This window comes from Acinonyx jubatus, chromosome A2 (genome assembly GCF_027475565.1).
Source record: "Acinonyx jubatus isolate Ajub_Pintada_27869175 chromosome A2, VMU_Ajub_asm_v1.0, whole genome shotgun sequence".
Taxonomy (NCBI): domain Eukaryota; kingdom Metazoa; phylum Chordata; class Mammalia; order Carnivora; family Felidae; genus Acinonyx; species Acinonyx jubatus.
Genome location: NC_069383.1, coordinates 141,909,010 through 141,929,373, shown reverse-complemented (window position 1 = coordinate 141,929,373; position 20,364 = coordinate 141,909,010). Strand labels below are relative to the sequence as shown.

The 20,364-nt window shown below is 38.4% G+C and overlaps 1 protein-coding gene across 7 annotated transcripts in view; it reads right to left on the bottom strand.

Annotated features, from left to right (window-relative positions):
- The window catches only part of ERC2 (ELKS/RAB6-interacting/CAST family member 2), a 915,804-nt gene that overhangs the window by 445,691 nt on the left and 449,749 nt on the right, over positions 1-20,364 (bottom strand). For all 7 annotated transcript variants that reach the window (XM_053219211.1, XM_027039010.2, XM_053219212.1 and 4 more), the window contains one exon: positions 17,052-17,245. In XM_053219211.1, coding sequence (XP_053075186.1) covers positions 17,052-17,245 — 194 coding nt within the window. The remainder of the gene's footprint in view (positions 1-17,051; positions 17,246-20,364) is intronic.

Genomic DNA, 20,364 nt, shown 5'->3' with positions numbered 1-20,364 from the left:
GCGTCAGGCTCTGGGCTGATGGCTCAGAGCCTGGAGCCTGTTTCCGATTCTGTGTCTCCCTCTCTCTCTGCCCCTCCCCCGTTCATGCTCTGTCTCTCTCTGTCCCAAAAATAAATAAATGTTGAAAAAAAAATTTAAAAACTAAAGGATCGATATACAGGCTGCTAATTTTTGTGTTTTGCCTGTTTGCGTATTTTATTAATTATCCTTGCATCTCTTAAGCCTGTTCCTCCCTTTTCACCTCTAGGGCTACCACCTTATTTCGGTACCTCTGTTCCTTCTAGCTTGGGCTACTGCCTAGCCCTCCAGCACTAAGATTCTATATTCCTTCTGGAGGATACTCCTGCCTGCTATTCCCAGACTCAAAAAGTTCAAAATCTTGAGCTAAGCACTCAAGGCTTTCCCTGTCCTGGCAAATCTTTACTGCTTACTCTTCCCCCCATTCCAGAGCTTAAGCTACAGAGTCCCCTGCCCTCTCTCCTGAATATTATACTGTCTCAGCCCTGTTGCCTTTACTCATGCTCCTCACCTAATTCTACATCTGATAAAATTCTTTCCATTTTTCTGGTCCAGTGCAAATACCATCACATTCATAGAAGCTTCCCTGACCCCTCTATCCTCTGAATGCCCATGACATTCTTATTGAATTTGGCATACTCTGCCACGGGGAATGCCTCTTTGTCCAATTCTAGATTTTCATTCCTATCTGCCTACTAGACAGAGCTGCCTAGCTATCCAAAAGTATCTAAAACACAGGCTGGACAAAACCTCTCTGTTCTTAGCTCCTGCCATATTTCCACACCTGTTCCTACATCCTGCAACGTTAGGCAGGAATCTCAATCATGTAGGCAGGTCTCACTAAACCCAGGGAAAGCTGAGAAATTAGGCTTCCCAAGAAGAAAAAAAAGAGAGATTCCTGCTGGGTCTTACAGAGAAGGGTATGGGAAAGCCATCTTGGGTCCAAGGAGACTCTAAACACAGGGCTGTTTTATTGCCCCAAATAGCGATAGCTATCTAATCTTCCACCACCCCATTGCCTTGGTTCCCCTCTATGTAAGCTTCAAAGGCTCACATTCCACCTGTATGTCTTTCTGTAGCATCTAATTATGCATAATTTCTATCCCCTCATAACTTCAGCTCTTTATAATTCACACTATTAATTCATTATACAAATATTTATTAAGTGTCTATTTTACAGGCACTGGGGTGGATAAGACAGGTTCTTTCCAGATAAAAGTTCCACTCTGGACTAGAGGATAGACGTTGAACAAGAATTAAGTCTGTGCTTCATGTTCTAGTGGGAAGTTACATGAATTTATAAGAGACCTGGGCTTGGCTAGCTCCAGTGAAAGGCAAACAGAGGAAGTGACATTTAAACTTCACCTGACCTAGAAAAAAGTAGTTATATCCATACTTCATACCTTACAGTAAGATGAATTCCAGATGGTTCAAAGACTAAATGCAGAAAATCAAACCATAAAAATAACCCCCCTAAAAAACAGGACAATTGTTCTTATGACACAAAATTCAGAAGATATAACAGAAAACACTGAATATTTGACTACATAAAAATAATTTGTAATAATTTCTGTATAACAGAAACCACCATTAACACAAAAGAAAAAGCAAATTGGCAAGAGGAGCATTTTAAAGTCAAATCAGGGGCGCCTGGGTGGCTCAGTCGGTTGAGTGTCCCACTTTGGCTCAGGTCATGATCTTGCAGTTTGTGAGTTTGAGCCCGTGTCAGGCTCTGTCCTGACAGCTCAGAGCCTGGAGCCTGCTTCAGATTCTGAGGCTCCCTCTCTCTGCCCCTTCCCCACTCATGCTCTGTCTCTCTCTGTCTCTCAAAAATGAATAGACATTAAACAAAATTTGAAGTCAAATCAGACAAATGGGTAATTTTTCTAATATATAAAGAGCTTCTAAAAATAAATTTAAAAAAGAATATGACAAATTATAAACCTATTTAAAGATACCCCATCTTCACCTGTAATAAGATAAAAGCAAATGAAAACTACATTTAAATGCCATTGTTCTCCTTCCATAGTGACAAAAATAAAAAGCATGAAAACCACATTGCATTGACAGAGTTAATGAGAAATAGGCTCTCTTTTATATTGCTGATTGGACTATAAATGGTTTAGTCTCTATAGAAGGCAACTAGAAAAATTAGAAATATATTGTCCTAGCAATTCCAAACCTAGGAATTTATCCTACAGACATATCCATATACATATGAAATTAAGCCTATTCAAAGTTATTAATTATAGGAGTCTATATGAGGGGAGGGGGAAATTGAAACAATCTAAAAATCCTCAGGAGGAGACTGGTACAAAAAAACAGTACGCAAAGGTTAAAAGGAATGGAAGCTTTCATGTATGGATATGGAAGAATCTCAGACATTTCATTTTTAAAAAAAGAAAGTCAAGGAACACAACAGTCTGTATTCCATTATACCACTCGCATAAGTATCATTCTGTAACTCCTATCAATTTTCTTCCATCTTTCTAGATGCTGCTTCTAGGAATAGTTCAAGTTACACCAAAGTGCCTGGTACAAAGCATACTTACAATTACTATTTGATGAAAGTAAGTCAATGAATATAGGAAACAAATGCATGAAGGAACACGCAGGGATACTTGGCCTCTAAATTCAATGTTAGGTCCTTTTATGCATAGATACAGAAAACCAATGGCTGAATCTTAGCTATTTTGTTCCAGAAAAGTCTAAAATACATCCTTATGTAAGACAAAGATTGCTTTTAAATGGACATAAGATGAATTTTCTAGGTTTACTTAGTCACATCCCTCAGGAAAAAAAAAAAAAACATTCAGTAGGGCAAGGTTGTTTTCCACCTTAAGCCTTTTATTCTAGCAACTGAATTTGCTATAACTAGGAAAGCCAAGGAGGCTGCCTGGTCAGATTGCCTCCCACCTCTCTCTTGCGTGAACTCCCTCCTCCCACCTGCTATTCTTGTCATGAAAATCTTCATCACAACCATCACCACTTAATGAACATCTGCTGTGTGCCAGGCTGTGCTCCATGCCCAGCGTGCATTCTGACCACAAGCTCCTGAGGGATAAGTGTAATACACTGTCTCCATTTTACACACACAAGGATAGGCTTAAAGACCTGTGGATGTGTGTCCGACATGCCACAGCAATGAGGATGCTATTTCTTAAGATGGAGTTTGATTTTCTACATGTAACATTCTGACAATAGGTAGCAGTTTGAATAACCTGAATTACAAGTGAAATACTAATATAAAGTAGTAGGTCTGGGATAGATGATACACATGAAATCCAAGATCAGTGCTTCTTTATCTGTTCAGGAATCCCTAAAAAGCCCCTGCTTTGCATGTTTAGGTGGCAGAGAGCACCCACACTCACCAGAGTGATAGGACACCTATGTGCCAATTGCCCAGTGAGTGTTTCTCACCAAGGCCCACTCATCACAGGTTATCAGAAGATTCTCCAGCTATTCATTATTATAACCAAATCATTTTCTCCACGGTAATTATCTGTGAGCAACATATCATGCTGTCCTTGGAACCATCAAACTGACATATGATTAAATAGCAGAGGGCTCTGAAGTTAAATTTAAAACCACTCTCTTACACTTCAACTCACACATCACATCAAGATCTGTCCAGCCATGGGAATATTCCAGTTGACCAACACCAAAGGCCATCAAGAGACTATTCCATTACTTCATGTTCGCATCCAGGAAAGGTAATGGTTATGTTCTCAAAACCTTCTAGAGAGATTTTCCAAGACCTGAAGTAAAATTTTGCAAGGCAATTCTCTGTTTGAAGCTCTGCTCCTGCCACACATTAAAATGTCTCAAGAGTTGCTTATGTTCACACCACGAGTCTTCACAATTACATGTGGGGTCTCACAAGAAATAGCATAATTTGTCCACACATGGTGAGGATCACACACTTTTCAACTTTCACTGAAAAAATTATTGCAAAGCATAAATCATTGTACACTCAGTTCTGTTTACACCAATAAGAATAATGCTTATATTAACAGTGTTACCAATTAGAAAAAAAAACTGGAAGAGAAGGTCACTGGGCAAGCTAAGAGTTAAAACATAAGTCTCACTGCTCTTGGACTGAAAAAAAAAGCAACAGGAGAGTCTTCAAGAGGAAATTTCTTTCCATTCCCTGACTCGCTCTGTAATTTCTAGAATTAAAGTTCTTCTATAAAAATAATTCTACACAGTTCACTTTATTTTTGCAGGAGCTGTGAATTAGAAAAAAACAACAACTTTTTCCCATCCTCAATAAAATAGTTGCACCCAAAGCAAAACCAGCCAATTTCTGTCTTCCTATTCTGTTTTTCATATTTATTTACCTTGATATTATAATTAATCTTCAACTGTATAGTATTCATTAAATTTAGGGTAAAATTAAAAAGAGCAGCAAATATTAAAATTATAAGAATTCCTTACAAAGAAACTTCCAAAACCCTTGTTAGGTATATTAACAACAAGGTATTTTGTTCAGAGAAACATACACAGTACCCACTCATTTTTAAATAGGTTCCTCCAAAACGTAGGCTTCACAAAAATGTGAAATTATGCAGTGTGAAAATTCCAAGTACCTTTACCCAATACAGAAGAGAGTCCCAGTCACTAGTTGGATAGGTTTCCCTACAACGTGAGCTGGTATTGTGGGTAATGAAGTGATAGAATTCACATTTCATAAGAAAAGCCATATAAAGGAAATAGATATTATTTTTCTAGAAAGTGATTTATAATAATACTGAGAAACTATTTTTTTAAAAAATTCCTTCCCCTTCTCAACATTTACAGAAAAGGCTAACATATCTTGAGAAGATTTACTATTTGCTGATATTCATCCATATGGTAGTACCAACCAAAAGCCAGGAGTATGGACAGAATGGGTGGGGAAGCGGGGGGAAGGTTTTGAAAAACCACAAAGGAATGGTTAACCCGACCAACTTGGCATCTCTTCTCCTGGGGCCAAGATTTACCAGGCCTACCCAGGACTATCCCTTGATTTTGCTGTTGTTGTCATTGTTTTAACAGATCTGCAAGTGCAAAATGGTTTTACTCATCTCCAAGGAACCTCAGAAACACACTGTACCACAAAGCATTTCAACTACAATGCAAATTGTGTTCCTTCAATCTTCTTCACATTCTAGAGAATACAGATAGAGAGCCAGAGGAGCCACTCAAGCAAAAGTTGAAAAGTAAAAATAATATAGAGCATAAAGCCCTAGCTCTACAAATTGGAGCTGGCTCAGCAAAACATTAGCCATGGCAAGTCCTATCAAGGCCAGGTTGGAAAGGTGCAAGAACCAACCCCTGGCTACACCTCAAAAGTTCTAAAACATTTCCAAATATAGAACCCACTTTGTGTTTGCAGGAGCTGTAAATCAGGGAAAACAACTTTTTCCATCCCCAATAAAATATTTGCACCCAAAGCAAAATCAACTGATTTCTGGCTTTCTACCAGTTCTGCTTGGGCATAAAATTTTCTGACACTTCACCAGAAATGTCAGCATTAGTATAAGGCAGCTAAAAGAGGGAAATAATTTTCTGACCTGTGGATAACCCCTTCAACCCCAACAGGAAAAGGAATTTAAAAAAACACCTGAAACCCAGTTTTTCCAGTTATTAGTATAAATGGGACAAACTATTTTTCTTAGTAGCCAAATCCTTCCTTATAGGAAGTGCTGGTCTTTGAATTCAGTGAGGGAAGGGGTCATGTCTGTTTTACTGCTATATTCCCATACCTCACTGACTCAATGCAGAAGGATTTCAATGAACAGTCAAGAAAAGAGGGGAAGGAGAGGGAGGGAAAGAGAAAGAAGAGGAAAGGAAAAGAAAGGAAGATGGAAGGAGGGAACAAAAGACAGAAAGAAAGGGATAAGAAGGGGAGCAGGGAGACAAGAAAGGAAGAAGGGAGAGATGAAGGAGTAGAGGAGGGAAAGAGAAAGGGAGAGAGGGAGGGAGAAAAAGATAAATTTAGAAGGAGATGTTTCCTCTTCTCCCTTTATTTGTGTCTTTACTTTTCTTGAACTTTCAAGCAACCAGCTTGATAGAAAACTAATCATATCTTTTCTGAGGGCTTCCTGTCTGAAGCAGTCAACACAGTCGACTCCACCTCCAGGAAGAGCCCACCAGCAACTCTCCATAGGGACCCAGTAGAGGGCATGAGGGGTGAGAGGGAGCGAAGGAAGTTACTGTCTTCAACAGTCATTTATTCAACACACAGGAGTGTGATTGCCACTTCCAGTGTGTGCTACAACACCATGTGGAGCTGGAGATCCAGCCGGTGCTCAAGGAAGCCGCCATCTACTGGGAGACACAGTGCCTAATCCAAGGTAGGATATAACACAGGCCAGGAGAAAGGGTCAGATAAAGCTCAGGAGGTCAAGGCAGGGAGAAACTGCTTCTGCTTCAGGGGCTCAGGGAAGGTTGGACAGGTGATACCTGATAGGGCCATGAAGAGGTAGGATTTTTACAGAAGAAACCAGCCCAAGGAGGGGGAAGAGGTGGAGGGGGAGGGAGGCAAGAATCACAGAGTGAAGAGAGAGGCTGTCTGCACAGCCAACAGGACAGTATTTCCCCAAGGTGTTTCATGTGGTCTATTCTATGAACCCCATATTTGGGAAACTGTGGATCCTACTCAATTGCACGGGAGTCCCTACTGCAGGCCTTCTCAATGATTTTAATGCAATTGAAGAAGTGGCAAAAGATTCCATTTGTACATCAGAAAGGACCGGCTTTTGGGTGAAAAACCCCAATTTCTTCACTTACTAGCTTGTATTAACTTAAGAAAAATATTTAACTTTTATGAACTCCAGTTTCCTCTTCTCTAACATGAAAGGACAGTCCCAACCTCATACAGTTGCTATAAGTAAACACTACAAAAAAAGTTATTAATTCAGTGCTGGCACTTAATGTCCAATATTGTTACTGCTGCTGTTACTTCTACTACTGTTATTTCTATTATTATTAATATCAATGTGCATAACGAATATAAAAATGAATGTAATATACATCATCATTTCTAACTTTTTTTTTTAATGTTTATAGAGACACAGAGCACGAGAGGTGGAGGGGCAGAGAGACAAGGAGTCACAGAATCCGCAGCAGGCTCCAGGCTCTGAGCTGTCAGCACAGAGCCCGACGTGGGGCTTGAATTCACGGACTGTGAGATCATGACCTGGTCTGAAGTCGGATGCTTAACTGACTGAGCCACCCAGGCGCCCCAACACATCATCATTTCTTAAGCGATTTGGTCAGTTTTTCATCAGCTATCTTTTTTTACATTTATTTTGAAAGAGAGAGAGAGAAAGAGAGAGCATGAGCAGGGGAGGGGCAGAAAGGGAGAGAGACAATCCCAAGCAGGCTCCACATCCAGCATGGAGCCTGACGCAGGGCCCAATTTCATGACCACAAGATGATGACCTGAGCCCATATCAAGAGTCAGACATTCAGCCAATCGAGTTACCCAGGCGTCCCTTCATCAGCTGCTTTTTAGAAATGCCAGGCCAGCATATAGTGCCAGGCCTAGCACACAGTAGGTGCTCACTAGGTATCTGTGGAGAGAATGAGGTAAGAACTAGTGAAGAACAAACTGCAGGACAGCAGGGGATGCTCTAGGCAAGTTGTTTTTCATTATTTCTTTGGGCAAAAGACCTCTGAGGTCCGGGAGCAATGACTTCATCCTTTGCTAGAAGAATGAGAGATTCAGAGTGCAGTACTGAGCTCTGGGGAAACATCACAAAGAGTTTATTTTGGTAGAAGTGTTTGAAGTGACTCTGTAACAATGAGCTCACGCCTGCTGCCAGGCGCCAGCCATCAGCTGGAGCCTGCTTGCCAGGGAGATGCACACAGCCTGTCACCAACAGTACCTCCACAGGATATGTGTAGGGGGATCCCAGGAGACCCACTCAAAACACAGCTCCTTCCTCTCCAAGAAGGGATACTGAGGCACAAGCAAGGAAGCAGCTGACCCAAGATCCAAAGCAAACTGGAGGCTGGGAGAGCCCAGGAAAGCTCTGAGTCTTCTGGTTTTACTTGGTTGACTCTCTGGCAGGATTTAGAAGTGAATCCCAAAGGATATTGTTTCTTTTTTTTGGTCAGTTGCTGCATACATTTATCTAGATAATGTCATCTGTCATAAGTCACACACTAATCTCACAAATAGTTCCTAGAAATGAGCAAACTTCAACATAAACTCTCCCCCAGAGTGCAATGCAGAGATCCTGTTAAATCTCTCCAGCTTCCCACTGGTTTGTGTGTAAAGAGATTCTTGACAGAAGTGGGAGTTTTCTGGAGTGAGAATCTGACCAGTTTGGAATATGACATTTGCACTTTACCAAACCAGATACTTATTATCTGTCCACCTGAATTCAAGCAGGACAGTCTGTATAGAGTTTGAAAAGGAAGTGAGGCCATTTTAAATAGTAGTTGGAGGGGAAGATTTCCCATGGTGTCCAGAGCAAAGAAAAAGAGACCCAACAGTGAGTCAAGTTTTCAAATTTCAGATTGGGAGGTAGGGAGGTGCAGGGCAGACTACAAACTTCTATGGTAAGAAAGACCACACATTAAAAAAAAAAATGTGAGGGGCGCCTGGGTGGCTTGGTCGGTTAAGCGTCCGACTTCGGCTCAGGTCATGATCTCACGGTCCCTGAGTTCGAGCCCCGCGTCGGGCTCTGTGCTGACAGCTCAGAGCCTGGAGCCTGTTTCAGATTCTGTGTCTCCCTCTCTCTCTGCCCCTCCCCTGTTCATGCTCTCTCTCTGTCTCAAAAAATAAATAAAAAACGTTAAAAAAATGTGATATGTATATATACACATATGTGTATGCATACATACACAAATATATGTATCTCAATTATAAGTCATATAAAGAAAGTACGCTAGCCAGAGGTCCTGTATTCAATTCAATTGTTACATTTCATTTTTTTCCCTTAACTATTTTTTTCCTTTTTCAAGCTTTTACTAAATTCCACTTAGTTAAAATAGTGTAATATTAGTTTCAGGTGTAAAATTTAGTGATCCACACTTATATACACTACCCAGTGCTCATTACAGCAAGTGCCCTCCTTAATACCCATCACCCATTTAACCCATCCCTCACCCATTTCCCCTCCAGAATTGTTACATTTCATTTTATTTTAACTGGTAAACTTGGAGTGGTTGGGGAAGGGGGGAGCACAATTAACTCTGGAAACTTGTCAAAGCTCAAGAAAGCTTCCAAGACCTATAGACATTTTTGTTTCCAGGAAAGCAGGGCTGCCCAATTTCTCTTACACTAAAAATATAACAAGAGACTGTTTACAATGATTGCACATTTTCTCCATTGTGTGCTTATGGGGCAAGAGGTTAAATGATATTGAAATGATCTGAATCTTGATTTGCTCATATAGTTCACACAACGGACCCGGCCTGAACATTTTACCAAAACCAATCAACACACCGAGCCCCCTGTAGATAGACCCCTTGTCACCCACAGCCTCTCCCAGCCCTAATCCTGCATCTTGTCTTCTGAGAGTCAGAGTTCATGTTCATTCACCATGAATGAGGAAAAAACTAAGTACTACACCATACAGTTCCCGACATATAAGACATAGTAGAATGCCTGTGGACAACATCTGAAGACCCTGGCAGGGAACATGAGGTGTGAGAGAAAAAGGGGTTCCTGGTCTCAAGGGCTTCAATATCAACAGGTGCAGATTAGGAGCAGCAGAGCGAAGGCAAAAGGAAAAAGAAAACAAAAAACATACGCAAGGACGAAGGCTAAAAGCTTCATTAAAAGAGCGGATCCAAAACTTGGAGGAAAGGTTTGGATGCCATGTGGCCAAGCTCCTCCTCTCTTTCATTATTAGGTCTCTCTTTGCATATAGGGGCACCAGAAAGTTAATGAACTGTCATTAGCTTTTGGATGAGAGCACTTCTGTAGGACCATGTTTTTAACCTCTGTTTAGATCTCTCGCGAACTCTTGAGAATGGGCTTTGTTCAGTGTGTTGAAGTTCAAGGCAGTTCCTGTGGGACACCCAGTGTGGTATGTGGGAATAGCAGAGATGTGGTTTCATTTTCAAGGTCTATGAGCCACATGGATTGGGAGCAGACAGTGGGACAAAACTGGTGTGTAGGCAGGAGGCCTCATTTTGAAATCACTTGCTGTTAGCATAAATGTATTGGTCTGGTGGCTTAGGTGATAAGCAGTGGACAGAATAAATAGGTGCAGACACTAAATAAAGAGAAGAAAATAGTATCGCTTGCCTCTCAAAAGAACAACCACATTGGCTATCAATTTGAGTCTTTTTCTTCCAAGTTTTGGTAGTTCAAAACATACAGCAAGTACCTTTTGGTAAATTCATTGACTGAAGAAATCAATAGATATTACTGCATATTATTGTAAAGAAAAGCCTTGCTTGACTTAAAGGAGAACAAATTACTGACTTGGACCCCTATCTTAGAGGAATCAAATCTGGGATGTGTTTCTAAAGCAAAACGTTCATTTTGCTTCTTAATATTGGGGTGTACATAGTCAACATGGAATCGAGTTTTATATTTGGTTCCATATGCTATGCCCTAGGTAATTAAAGTATGTCTTATGGCTAATAAAAATGAAGTAAAAAAGTCAAAAACCAAAACAATGACAGGAAATAACATGTGTGTACAATATGTTACCAACACACTGATAATTTTCAAAAGTGACTTTTAAAAAAGTATCATAAATCTTTCAAAACATAGTGATTTATTAAGCAAAAAGTCTGAGTGGTTTGCACTATTAAATTCAGCTTTTGAGTTGCTGTGTCACAGGCAAATCTTTTGTTCTCCTAGATTAAATTTAGCATCCTGCATTTTGTTTTTTCCACTGCAACATGTTTTATCATCATGCAATCAATTTTCTGAGCTGCTCAGGAGAAACACACTAGGGAGTTTTCACTCTGATTTCTCTTACTGATTGTATAATCCAGAAATCAAATTGTATCAAATAATCCTACAGTGATTTATTTCCATCTTCTTCTTTGCCCTTTCCCACCTATACAGCTTTCTCATAAAAATAAACCATCCCTAGGCATGGGATGAAATGGGGAAAAAAAATGTGGTGGCCAGAGGAAAACCATTTCAGAAATGTGTTTGTTAAACAAGTGCAAGCAATAAATTGAGCTTAGGGGGGGAAAGGCAGTTAGAAGAAAAACTCAAAGTACTGACCTGAGAGTCAAGCTGATTGGAGCAAGGGTGAAAGCAGCAATTTGGAGGATAAGCAGAAAGGAAAAGGGATAGCAAAAGAGAATAAAAGGAAGGAAATGCATTAGTTTTAAACATACAGCCAACAGATGTTATATTAGCAGGTTTTATAACCAAATGAAGGACAATAAAGCAACTTTTATCTGATATTACCTCAAACAGCCCTGGGCACACACTGTAAGCTGTTCTATTAAATATTATACATAAGAAACCAGTACCTGCTCTCATATGCATAATCACTGTAAGCACTGGTGTGAACCAGAGGTATACTCCAGCAACCCAAGAGCTGGAATTTGCCCTTTTCTGGTGGTTTATTCATTGGGAAAGTTCCTATCTATGTGCATATAAAATTCTTTTATTTTATAAACTTAAATGGAGGTTACTAAGGTATTAGAGCTGGTGGTAAGGGCTGATGTCAGAAAAGATTTTATTTGAACCAGTAACCATCTTAGAAGATATTCTTCCTTCCTCCTTGAAAGACAAAAGGGGCTGGGCAATTTGGCTTTCTGTTCAAAGATTTCCATTTTCGATGCTCACAAAGCACGGCACCTAGCAATGATCAAAGACACTGTGAGAAGGGCTTCAGGTGAGGTGTTGCCCTCCTATCAGCCTCCCAAAAAAGGACAGAGCAACTTCCAAAGCTGAGAGTAATTTTTTTCAGTTGTGAAAATGACGATCATACTTCATCACTGAAAATATCCAGATGCGTGATAACTTATTTGTACAAAAATATTTAACATGCCCTTCTAATAAGTCAAAACAATAAAGTCCCAGATCAAGCAAAAATTAAAAGAAAAAAAAAGTCATGATCTTCTTCAGGCTACTACAGGAGCATACAGTGGACATTCATTTTGTTAACCTATATAATGCTCTTTGTAAAAAACAAAGTGGATATACAAACAGGTTACCAGCTATCTATCAATGGGACTCCCACCATTCCATACTATTAAGAAGTAATTTTAAGCATTTCACAGAGAAAGGAAAAATAAATCATCCGGAGAAAGCTTAAATAAGAACATTTCAAATGAAAACAATGTTGACCATGATGATAAAACTCAAAAAGAAAATTCAAGATTAAACACATGGTGAAAGCATTGATTCAATAATCCCTCATATTTGAAATCCCTTTGCAGAGTGTTTCATGATCATGAACACACAACTGATCAAAAATAAGTTAGATCAGGCCATGATCAGAGTGGGGACACTGGCCCCAGCTGTTCCTTCAAATCCTTCTTGATCAGAGAGGTATATCAAACTATGATCCATGGCCAAGCTTTAGAGAATCCTAAATTGAAACAGTAAGCAAACATTTAAGATTAGTTGCCTTTTCCAAGGGTTCCGAGTTTTCATCAAATTCCCAAAGGCATCCATAATATCCATTACCTTTTCCCAAGGGTTGCTAGGGATGGTGCAAAACCATCAGCCACTTGTTTCATTGAAAGGTCTTTAAACACTTTAACAAACATAAATAGAAATCTCTCAGAAAGAAGAGTTTATATCAAAACAAACAGAACTAGTATCGGGTTTCTCTGACATATCATGAGACTTCTAGAACACAGTATCATCATTTTTTTTTTTAAGTAAAGCTTCAGTCTACATTTTGTAAAACCTGTTAGGAAAGGCATCAGAGAAATTATGTCAACACATTATTGAACAAATTCAGAAGGAAAAATCATAGTCTGTTTCTCAACCTTAGATAAGGTGCTTTTAGGCATCTGAAATGATTTCTCAAATGTCTGAATGTCTGATGACATTATGTCTTGATCCAGTTAATTAAGTGCTACCTGTTTTCTATTCCAATGTTATTATGTCTTAGGAGTAGAACACTGAAGGACCCACTCTCCTCTCCACAGTGGGGAGGGATGCAATTGAGGGCTTGATTTGGGAATTCCCTGTCTTCTAGACATATACCAACAACCCCCCTTAACATATTTAAGATAATTACATGAAAGGTTACCTGACCAATTCCTTCCCATGGGTGAGATGTCAGAAATCCAGTAGCAGCTGGACTTGTTTGACAAGAGCTCTATTAACCTCTCTCTTTTCCCTAAGGCAGAATTAATTCTGAAACTCTAAATTAAACTCAGAGCCTTTGATGGGCACTGACACAGAAAGACCACATATTTCACTCCCTCTAATGTTTGCCTATCTGATCATATAGCATACGTGGTATCTAGCACTGGTGATCAGATAAAGACTTCGACCTGATTTGGACCAATCCTCAGAGATATGCTCAAAGTCCTTCACCCACGGGTGTCAAACTTCCCCAGAGTCCCCTGCTGTCCAAGGCAGAAGCTCCCTGCTGAGCCATCAGCATCAAGTGCAAGACTTTATAAGAAAGACTGCACATGGGGATCACACTGTACAATATGCATTTTGAAAAGCAAAATTTTCAATGGCTGATGAAAACCATCATTCATGTAGAATTTAAGAGGTAAATGCAACCATGTAAGGGCCAGGCAAATGCTATTTTGAATATATACATTGTGGAGAAAATAAAAAATGGGAAGATTATCAGAGTAGAAAACAAACAAGAATTGCCCTCTAAGAGAGAAGTAGGCCAGTGTCCGTGTCATTTGAGTTATATTATTACTAACCCTGAACCTTTTGTTGCACATGACTGAAGTTCTGGAATATTTTAACACTTGCTGCCTTTAAAAAGAAGTCTTTTCACTCTGGTAGGTCACATTACAGACCAGAGACCACAAATTTATTTCAAGTTCAATTTTTTGGTTTTCAAAATCACAAACTTAATTGCAAACACTCCTCCATGACTCCAAAATGGAGATATATGTCACATTGCTAAGAAATCTTTAGTTCCCAACGTTATGAGGTAGGATTTTGTAGTTTAAGCCAGAAAATGGAGACACTGCCCAATTTCAAAAGGGCTGCCTGACAAACGAGGAAGATGTTTTGGTCAGAATACACATGTAGCTCAGCAGATAACACTTCAGAAAGGCAGGCCAAGGCTGAGCTCTCCTTTTCCCAAGAAACTTTCCCTCTTGCTCTCTACCCCCACCTCCTTTGGGGCCTGGGTTGGGGCTGGAGCTCAGACATTTCCCAGACTATGTTCTGCTGCTGGACCCAAGATACAGGCAGGCAGAGAACTGGGACAGACTCAAGTCCCACCACACGTTTAATGAATTACAGTGCTTGGGAGGCATCAGCTTTAAGGAAAGGCAAAGATAGAGATAAAGAAAATGTGCAGAAAGTACATAAAGATAAATGCCTATAAAATCACTGTTGTTTTAATGCATTCCATATTGAGGATATTAAAATTTGAATATTTTTGATGATTTAATGGCACTAGTGTCCAGCTAAGACCTGTTTGTCCAACTAAGACTATGCTATTTTTATGCAAATATTTATAGTAGCTGATCCTGATTTTTCAGTTACAGTTCTAGGGAGCTGGGTTAGTACAGAAAAATGCCTTCAAAATGTGGAGCCCATCACTTGCTTCCATGAAAGCTAATAAAGATCAGACAGATCTCCTGTGGCCCAGCAGCGATGCCTCTCTGCCAGTTATGTGACTATTTAGTGCTACTGGACTAACTCCTTCCTTCTAGCTCCCTGGTAGATTGGATTGTTCTCAGTCACTCACCTGTCAGACCTGGGTTCAAATTTCAACTTTCATTCTTATAAACTCTGAAATTTTAGAAAGTTACTTAATCTGTATAAGTCATAGTTTTCTCATCTATAAAATGAAGATAATGATACTTTCTGTGTTGTAAGATTAAATGGTATAAAGTATTGCAGGTCAAGTGCCTAGGAAAGTGCCTGATATACATTGTGAGCATAAAATATACATATTATTATTATTATTATTATTATTATTATTATCTAGAGGATAGATAATATTATAAATATTATCTAGGGAATAGATAATATTACACCTTTCAAAGACTCACAGATTCTCAGAATAATAAGACTAGGAGTCAGGAAACATACATTACAGTTTTGCCTTTTTCTGACCACAGGACCAATCTCCAGAAGGTAATTCAACCTTACAGGGTCTCAGTTTCCTCACCAATAAAAGAGATGTGATCATAACTTCCCTGTGACTTTACATTAGCTTTTTAAGGAAAGTTTTGGTCCTAATGTATAATTCCAAGATAGCCATGTAGATACATCTAAAATTAACAGTGATGGGGTGCCTGGGTGGCTCAGTCAGTTAAGCATCTGACTTTGGCTCAGGCCATGATCTTGCAGCTCATGAGTTCAAGCCCCACATAGGGCTCTGTGCTGACAGCTCAGAACCTGGAACCTGCTTTGGATTCTGTGTCTCCCTCTCTCTCTGCCCCTCCCCTGCTCGTTCGCTCTCTCTCTGTCAAAAATAAATAAACATTAAAAAAAATTTAATTAATAATAAATTAAATTAAATTAAATTAAATTAAATTAAATTAAAAAGTGTTTTTAGGAACCAAGAGACTGAGAGAACATTCCCATATCTTAAAATTAAAATTAAGCCCTCAAGGATTTTAATTTGTATGCTTAGTCAGGAAAAGAAATTCTTGATTTAATCGCTAAAATTGGTCACACTATATAAAATTCTGATTATCATCGAACTAATACTAAGATTTTAAGTGAAATACTAATTGACTTGGAATCTGAATACATTAAATTCTATGTTTGAAAATGTTGAAAATTTGAGAATTAACCTATCCATTTAATACATGGCCACTTAACCTTGAGTATTTACTTGTTTTAGCATTCAACTATTCTAATAATAGAACTGTTGCACCAGGACCTGGCACCTGAAAAGTATGATATATTTTAAGAGATTGTTAGAGATTCATTTCTAACAAGATTTAAGGTGCACAGCTGGCACGAAGCAGAGGCAAAATTTGAACCCAGGTCTTTTTGTCAGTACAGCCCGTGAGCTTTCCGCAAGGCCATAGGGAGCTATTCTGCACGTCTTGACGTCCTTTCAGGCCTCACAAGTGTCTTGATCAGAGCTGGCAAACATTCACTGATTTATTTAAAATTTGTTGATCTCTTCCATATGGACTGAATCTAGGAAAGACAAATTCTGCCTTATTGCTGAACCAGTAAGAAATCCTCAGAGGTAATGGAGTTACGTAAGATTATTCAGAAATTCTTTCCTTATACAAAATATAGGAAAAAGCATTGATAGAAAGCTTATTTTTAGAGTCTATCCTATACCTAAATACAATATGGATATGATTTATCTGAAAATCTAAATGTTCTGGAATCCTGATACAACCATCTTTGTTTTTAGACAGAATCTGCTATCAGGTAGACCTGCCTTAGATCCTATTCAAACATATTTATTTAACAAATGCTATAAGGTCCTCTTACAAGATACATCCCAAGATGAATGTGTTGTGGTGTGCCAAAAGACATCCAAAGGATGCAACCTCCTTTCCCTTTCTCCTATCTTGAATGAATTTCCAAATATATTCTTCCATATTCTTTGCCTGAAACAAACCTAAACCACAAATGCTTGTCTTTTATGGGAAAACAGCAACAACAACCACTACTAAGGTTTCAAATAGTCATAGCCTCAATTTTTCACACACTTTGCTGTCCCAAATGTGAAATCAGGGACATCACTCAAGAAACTTGGCCATTTTTTTCTTAAACACTTAAGAAGTACATAAGCGCTCAAAAGATAAGCCAGTTGGTTTCTTGAATGTTCTAGAGAAACACATCATCCCTAATAGGCCCCATTCTTTGTTTCCAACTTGAAATAGGAATGCACATTCCAAATCCCCCACCACCTGCAATGGGCAACTTAAGCCCATGTTCACTCATTGCTGACAATTCATAACATGACTGCAGAACTTACCTCTCAAGTTCTGCAATCTTCTTGTCCTTGTCATTCTTTTCATTCTCCACCTCCTTGAGGATCTCCAGCAACCGGTCGACTTCCGCTTGGGCCTTGCCACACTCATCACGGTAGTAAGATGCTTCTTTATCAAGTTGTTTTATCCGGTCTGCAAACTCAGGGTTCATCCTGGAGTCATCTTCAATATTATGAGCCTTCAACATTATATTTTTAAAGAATGTAGTTAAGACAACAATTTAGAACAATAGGTAGTGCAGTCACCAATGGCCCAGAAATTATCTTTGGAGAAAAAATAATAACCATCAAGAATTATGGGTATACTGTCAGTTAAAAGGCAAAATGGAAAATCCTACATTTCAGCTCCCTTGGAACAATGCTGATTTTAAATTATATTACAGTTTCACAGGGAAGTTTCTTTTATTGTTAATATTTTGTTGCATTAAATGTTACTACTTTTGGGGTATTTTTCCCCCACCAAAAAATGGGCGATGGTTGGGAGTAGAGACTGTGACATCTTTATTCCTGATGCTTTGGCAAGCGGAATGAAGACAATTCGACTCCTCACAGTTAAGGAGGAGATTCGTACCAACAGCTTCCTTTCCCAGTAGAGAAACTGAGATAAAACAATATTAAATTATTTTTCCAAGAACCAGCAAGGGTATATGTAAAGTCCGGTAACATATAAGAGACTGGTTGACTGTTCATTGAACACTTCATCCCACTGAGAGATTTCAGCAGAAGATGTAGGTTGAAAGACAGACTTGCAAGTGAGGAAGGGCTTTCCAGCTAACAGTCATACCCATAAATTCTTGTTCTCTTGATGAAATTTAACCTTAACCAGGAGGAGGATGAGCTAATTCATGAACAAGCACACAGACAAGAATCTGCAAACACATGCATGGGTGGGTGGCAGCTTCACACACAAGAACATACACAGGCAACAACACAGCAACAACACTGCAGAATAATTTGCAGCCAAAGTATTTGTGGTTTTGTGTGTCTGAAAGTGTGTTATGGCTTTTTTTTTCCCAAAATAAACTTTTGGCTGAAATATTCTCAGACAGATGGAAAGAACACTGCACTGCAATGTTTTGCCTACCCCTTGTTTCCCATTATTCCTAATTGACTTCTTCAAAGAGTAGGCAGGGAAAAAACAAGTAGTTTAACAACAGTGCACATTCAACAGAGAAAGTTCTGAGAAGTCATATATGTATGTATCTCCAAAATCTATGTGTGAAATAATACAATGTTAACAATTTATTAGGACTTAAGTTGTTCTGCTGTCTTGCTATGTAGAACAGATGTTCATTGTGTTTTTATAACTTTTTTTTTTTAATTTCAGGGAAAAAACAAGGCAAGCAAGCTATAGCTACTGTGGGGTTAAATGAACCATGCATGGTTAGAAAAATTAACACTAATACTGCTATTACAAGGTTGACAGTTTTTTGCAATGATTTAGTTGAAATAAATTAAAAAATTAGTATAAAAAGAAATTTCTTATTTATGACAAAATCATTTTTAGAATAATATTCTTGCATGTAACATATTATTTAAGCATGAGGATAGGAAAAAATAATTTGCTTTCATGTTCTTTAATCTAAGATTTCCTTACTCAACACATAAACTCAACTATGCAAAAGAACTTGGAAAAATTTATCAGTTCAACATACTACTATCAGGTACTGGTTTATTCCCTTTTACCAACACTTCTCAGAAAACATTTATTTTTGTTTACTTAGTATATGCATTAGGTTTTATTCTAATAGATTACTGAGCTTTTTCAGTATAATTTAAATAATCTGAAAGAGAATCCTGAGCTAATATGCCTTTAGAAGTTTATTCACCTAACAATTTTATTTTAAATTGAAGTAATGAATATTTAAATTTGTTAATCTCCACTTTTAAAATACAGAGTAGACACTCTATTTTAAAAGAAAATAACTATTCCATATACCTACTCCTATTTGTGATAGCAATCAACTCATTTCTCTTATATCAGAAAAGCACTTAAAATATAAAATTTTAAAAACTGCTAAGAAAAAGAAAACAAAATATTCATGTTAATTCTCTTCCACTTTTATGCTATGTTACCATTATTTTATGGCAGCTAGAAAGCTTCTCATGACATTTTTCTCAAACTACCCAACCAATAATATTAAGATCTTTAAAAAAGGACTCATGAACTGAGTAATAAGAAGCTAGAACATAAGAAATTTAAATAGGTTTTGATTGTGTGTTTCTGATTTAGGATTCCCTCTTGACTCTAATTTAAAGATTTGCAAAGAGCTAGCAGTTCAGTTAGCCACTGTGCTCTATTTTGGTTGTTTTTATTCTTATGATTATTATTATCATTACTTTTAATAAATGGGTACAGGATTACTAGTTGCAAGACCTAGATTCTAAATTTAGCCCTGTGTCTTATGACTACTATGGACAAAGGGGTTAGCCTCTCCAAGGACAGCAAAAACTACCAAATAACAAACATAGGGAAGGTATTATTCATTTGTATTCTTATTATGAGTATTACTTTATGATATGCATCCCATTGGTATGGCTTGTTATACCGCTAAGTTCATGGGTTTATTTAGTTTTTCTTCCAGATACTACATACACCTTAGAGAAGCCTCCTGCTAGGCTTACAGAAAAAGCAGTCTGCTGGTGGATGGGTATCTGAACACATTCCTTCTTTTAGCTCTGTGAAGAGAAGATAATCTAAGGCCAGCTTTCGACACCAGGTGAAATTAGGTGGGTTGGTATTCTTTTCAACCCAACAAATGAATACTGTTAAAGGATTCATGGGATGTTTCGAAGTACAGAAAGCCTAGCAAAAGACATACCTCAATCTAGACCACTGTTGGCCTCAAGTGATACTAAAATTAGATCATGTTATTAAAAGAGATCATAGTCAAGTTTACAGTTAGCCTGGTATCTGTTAGATAATACTTATGGGTGCCAGTAATTCTTCTTTTTAAAAGGAATGGGCAACTGCAAGAATACCTTTGAGTTAAATACATCTCCGTATCAATGATACGTGCCAGGATTTTTGGAAGGGTAATTAAATAAAGGTGTAAATAGATACCCTATAAAAAATTTTTGTAAGTCAATAGAAAGCATTAAGAAAGAGTTGTATAGAGATGGGCAAGTAACAATTGCTTCTGGGTCATCATTAGTGTCCATGAAAAGATTCAAGGGATGAGTTTCACATGACTGACAGCTGGTAAGCCCCCTATCCAATCTGAGTAGTGGAGGCAAAAGTCTCCACAGAATTCATAAAAGATATTGTAGGTAGCCACCTCCATTCAGCTTGAATCAT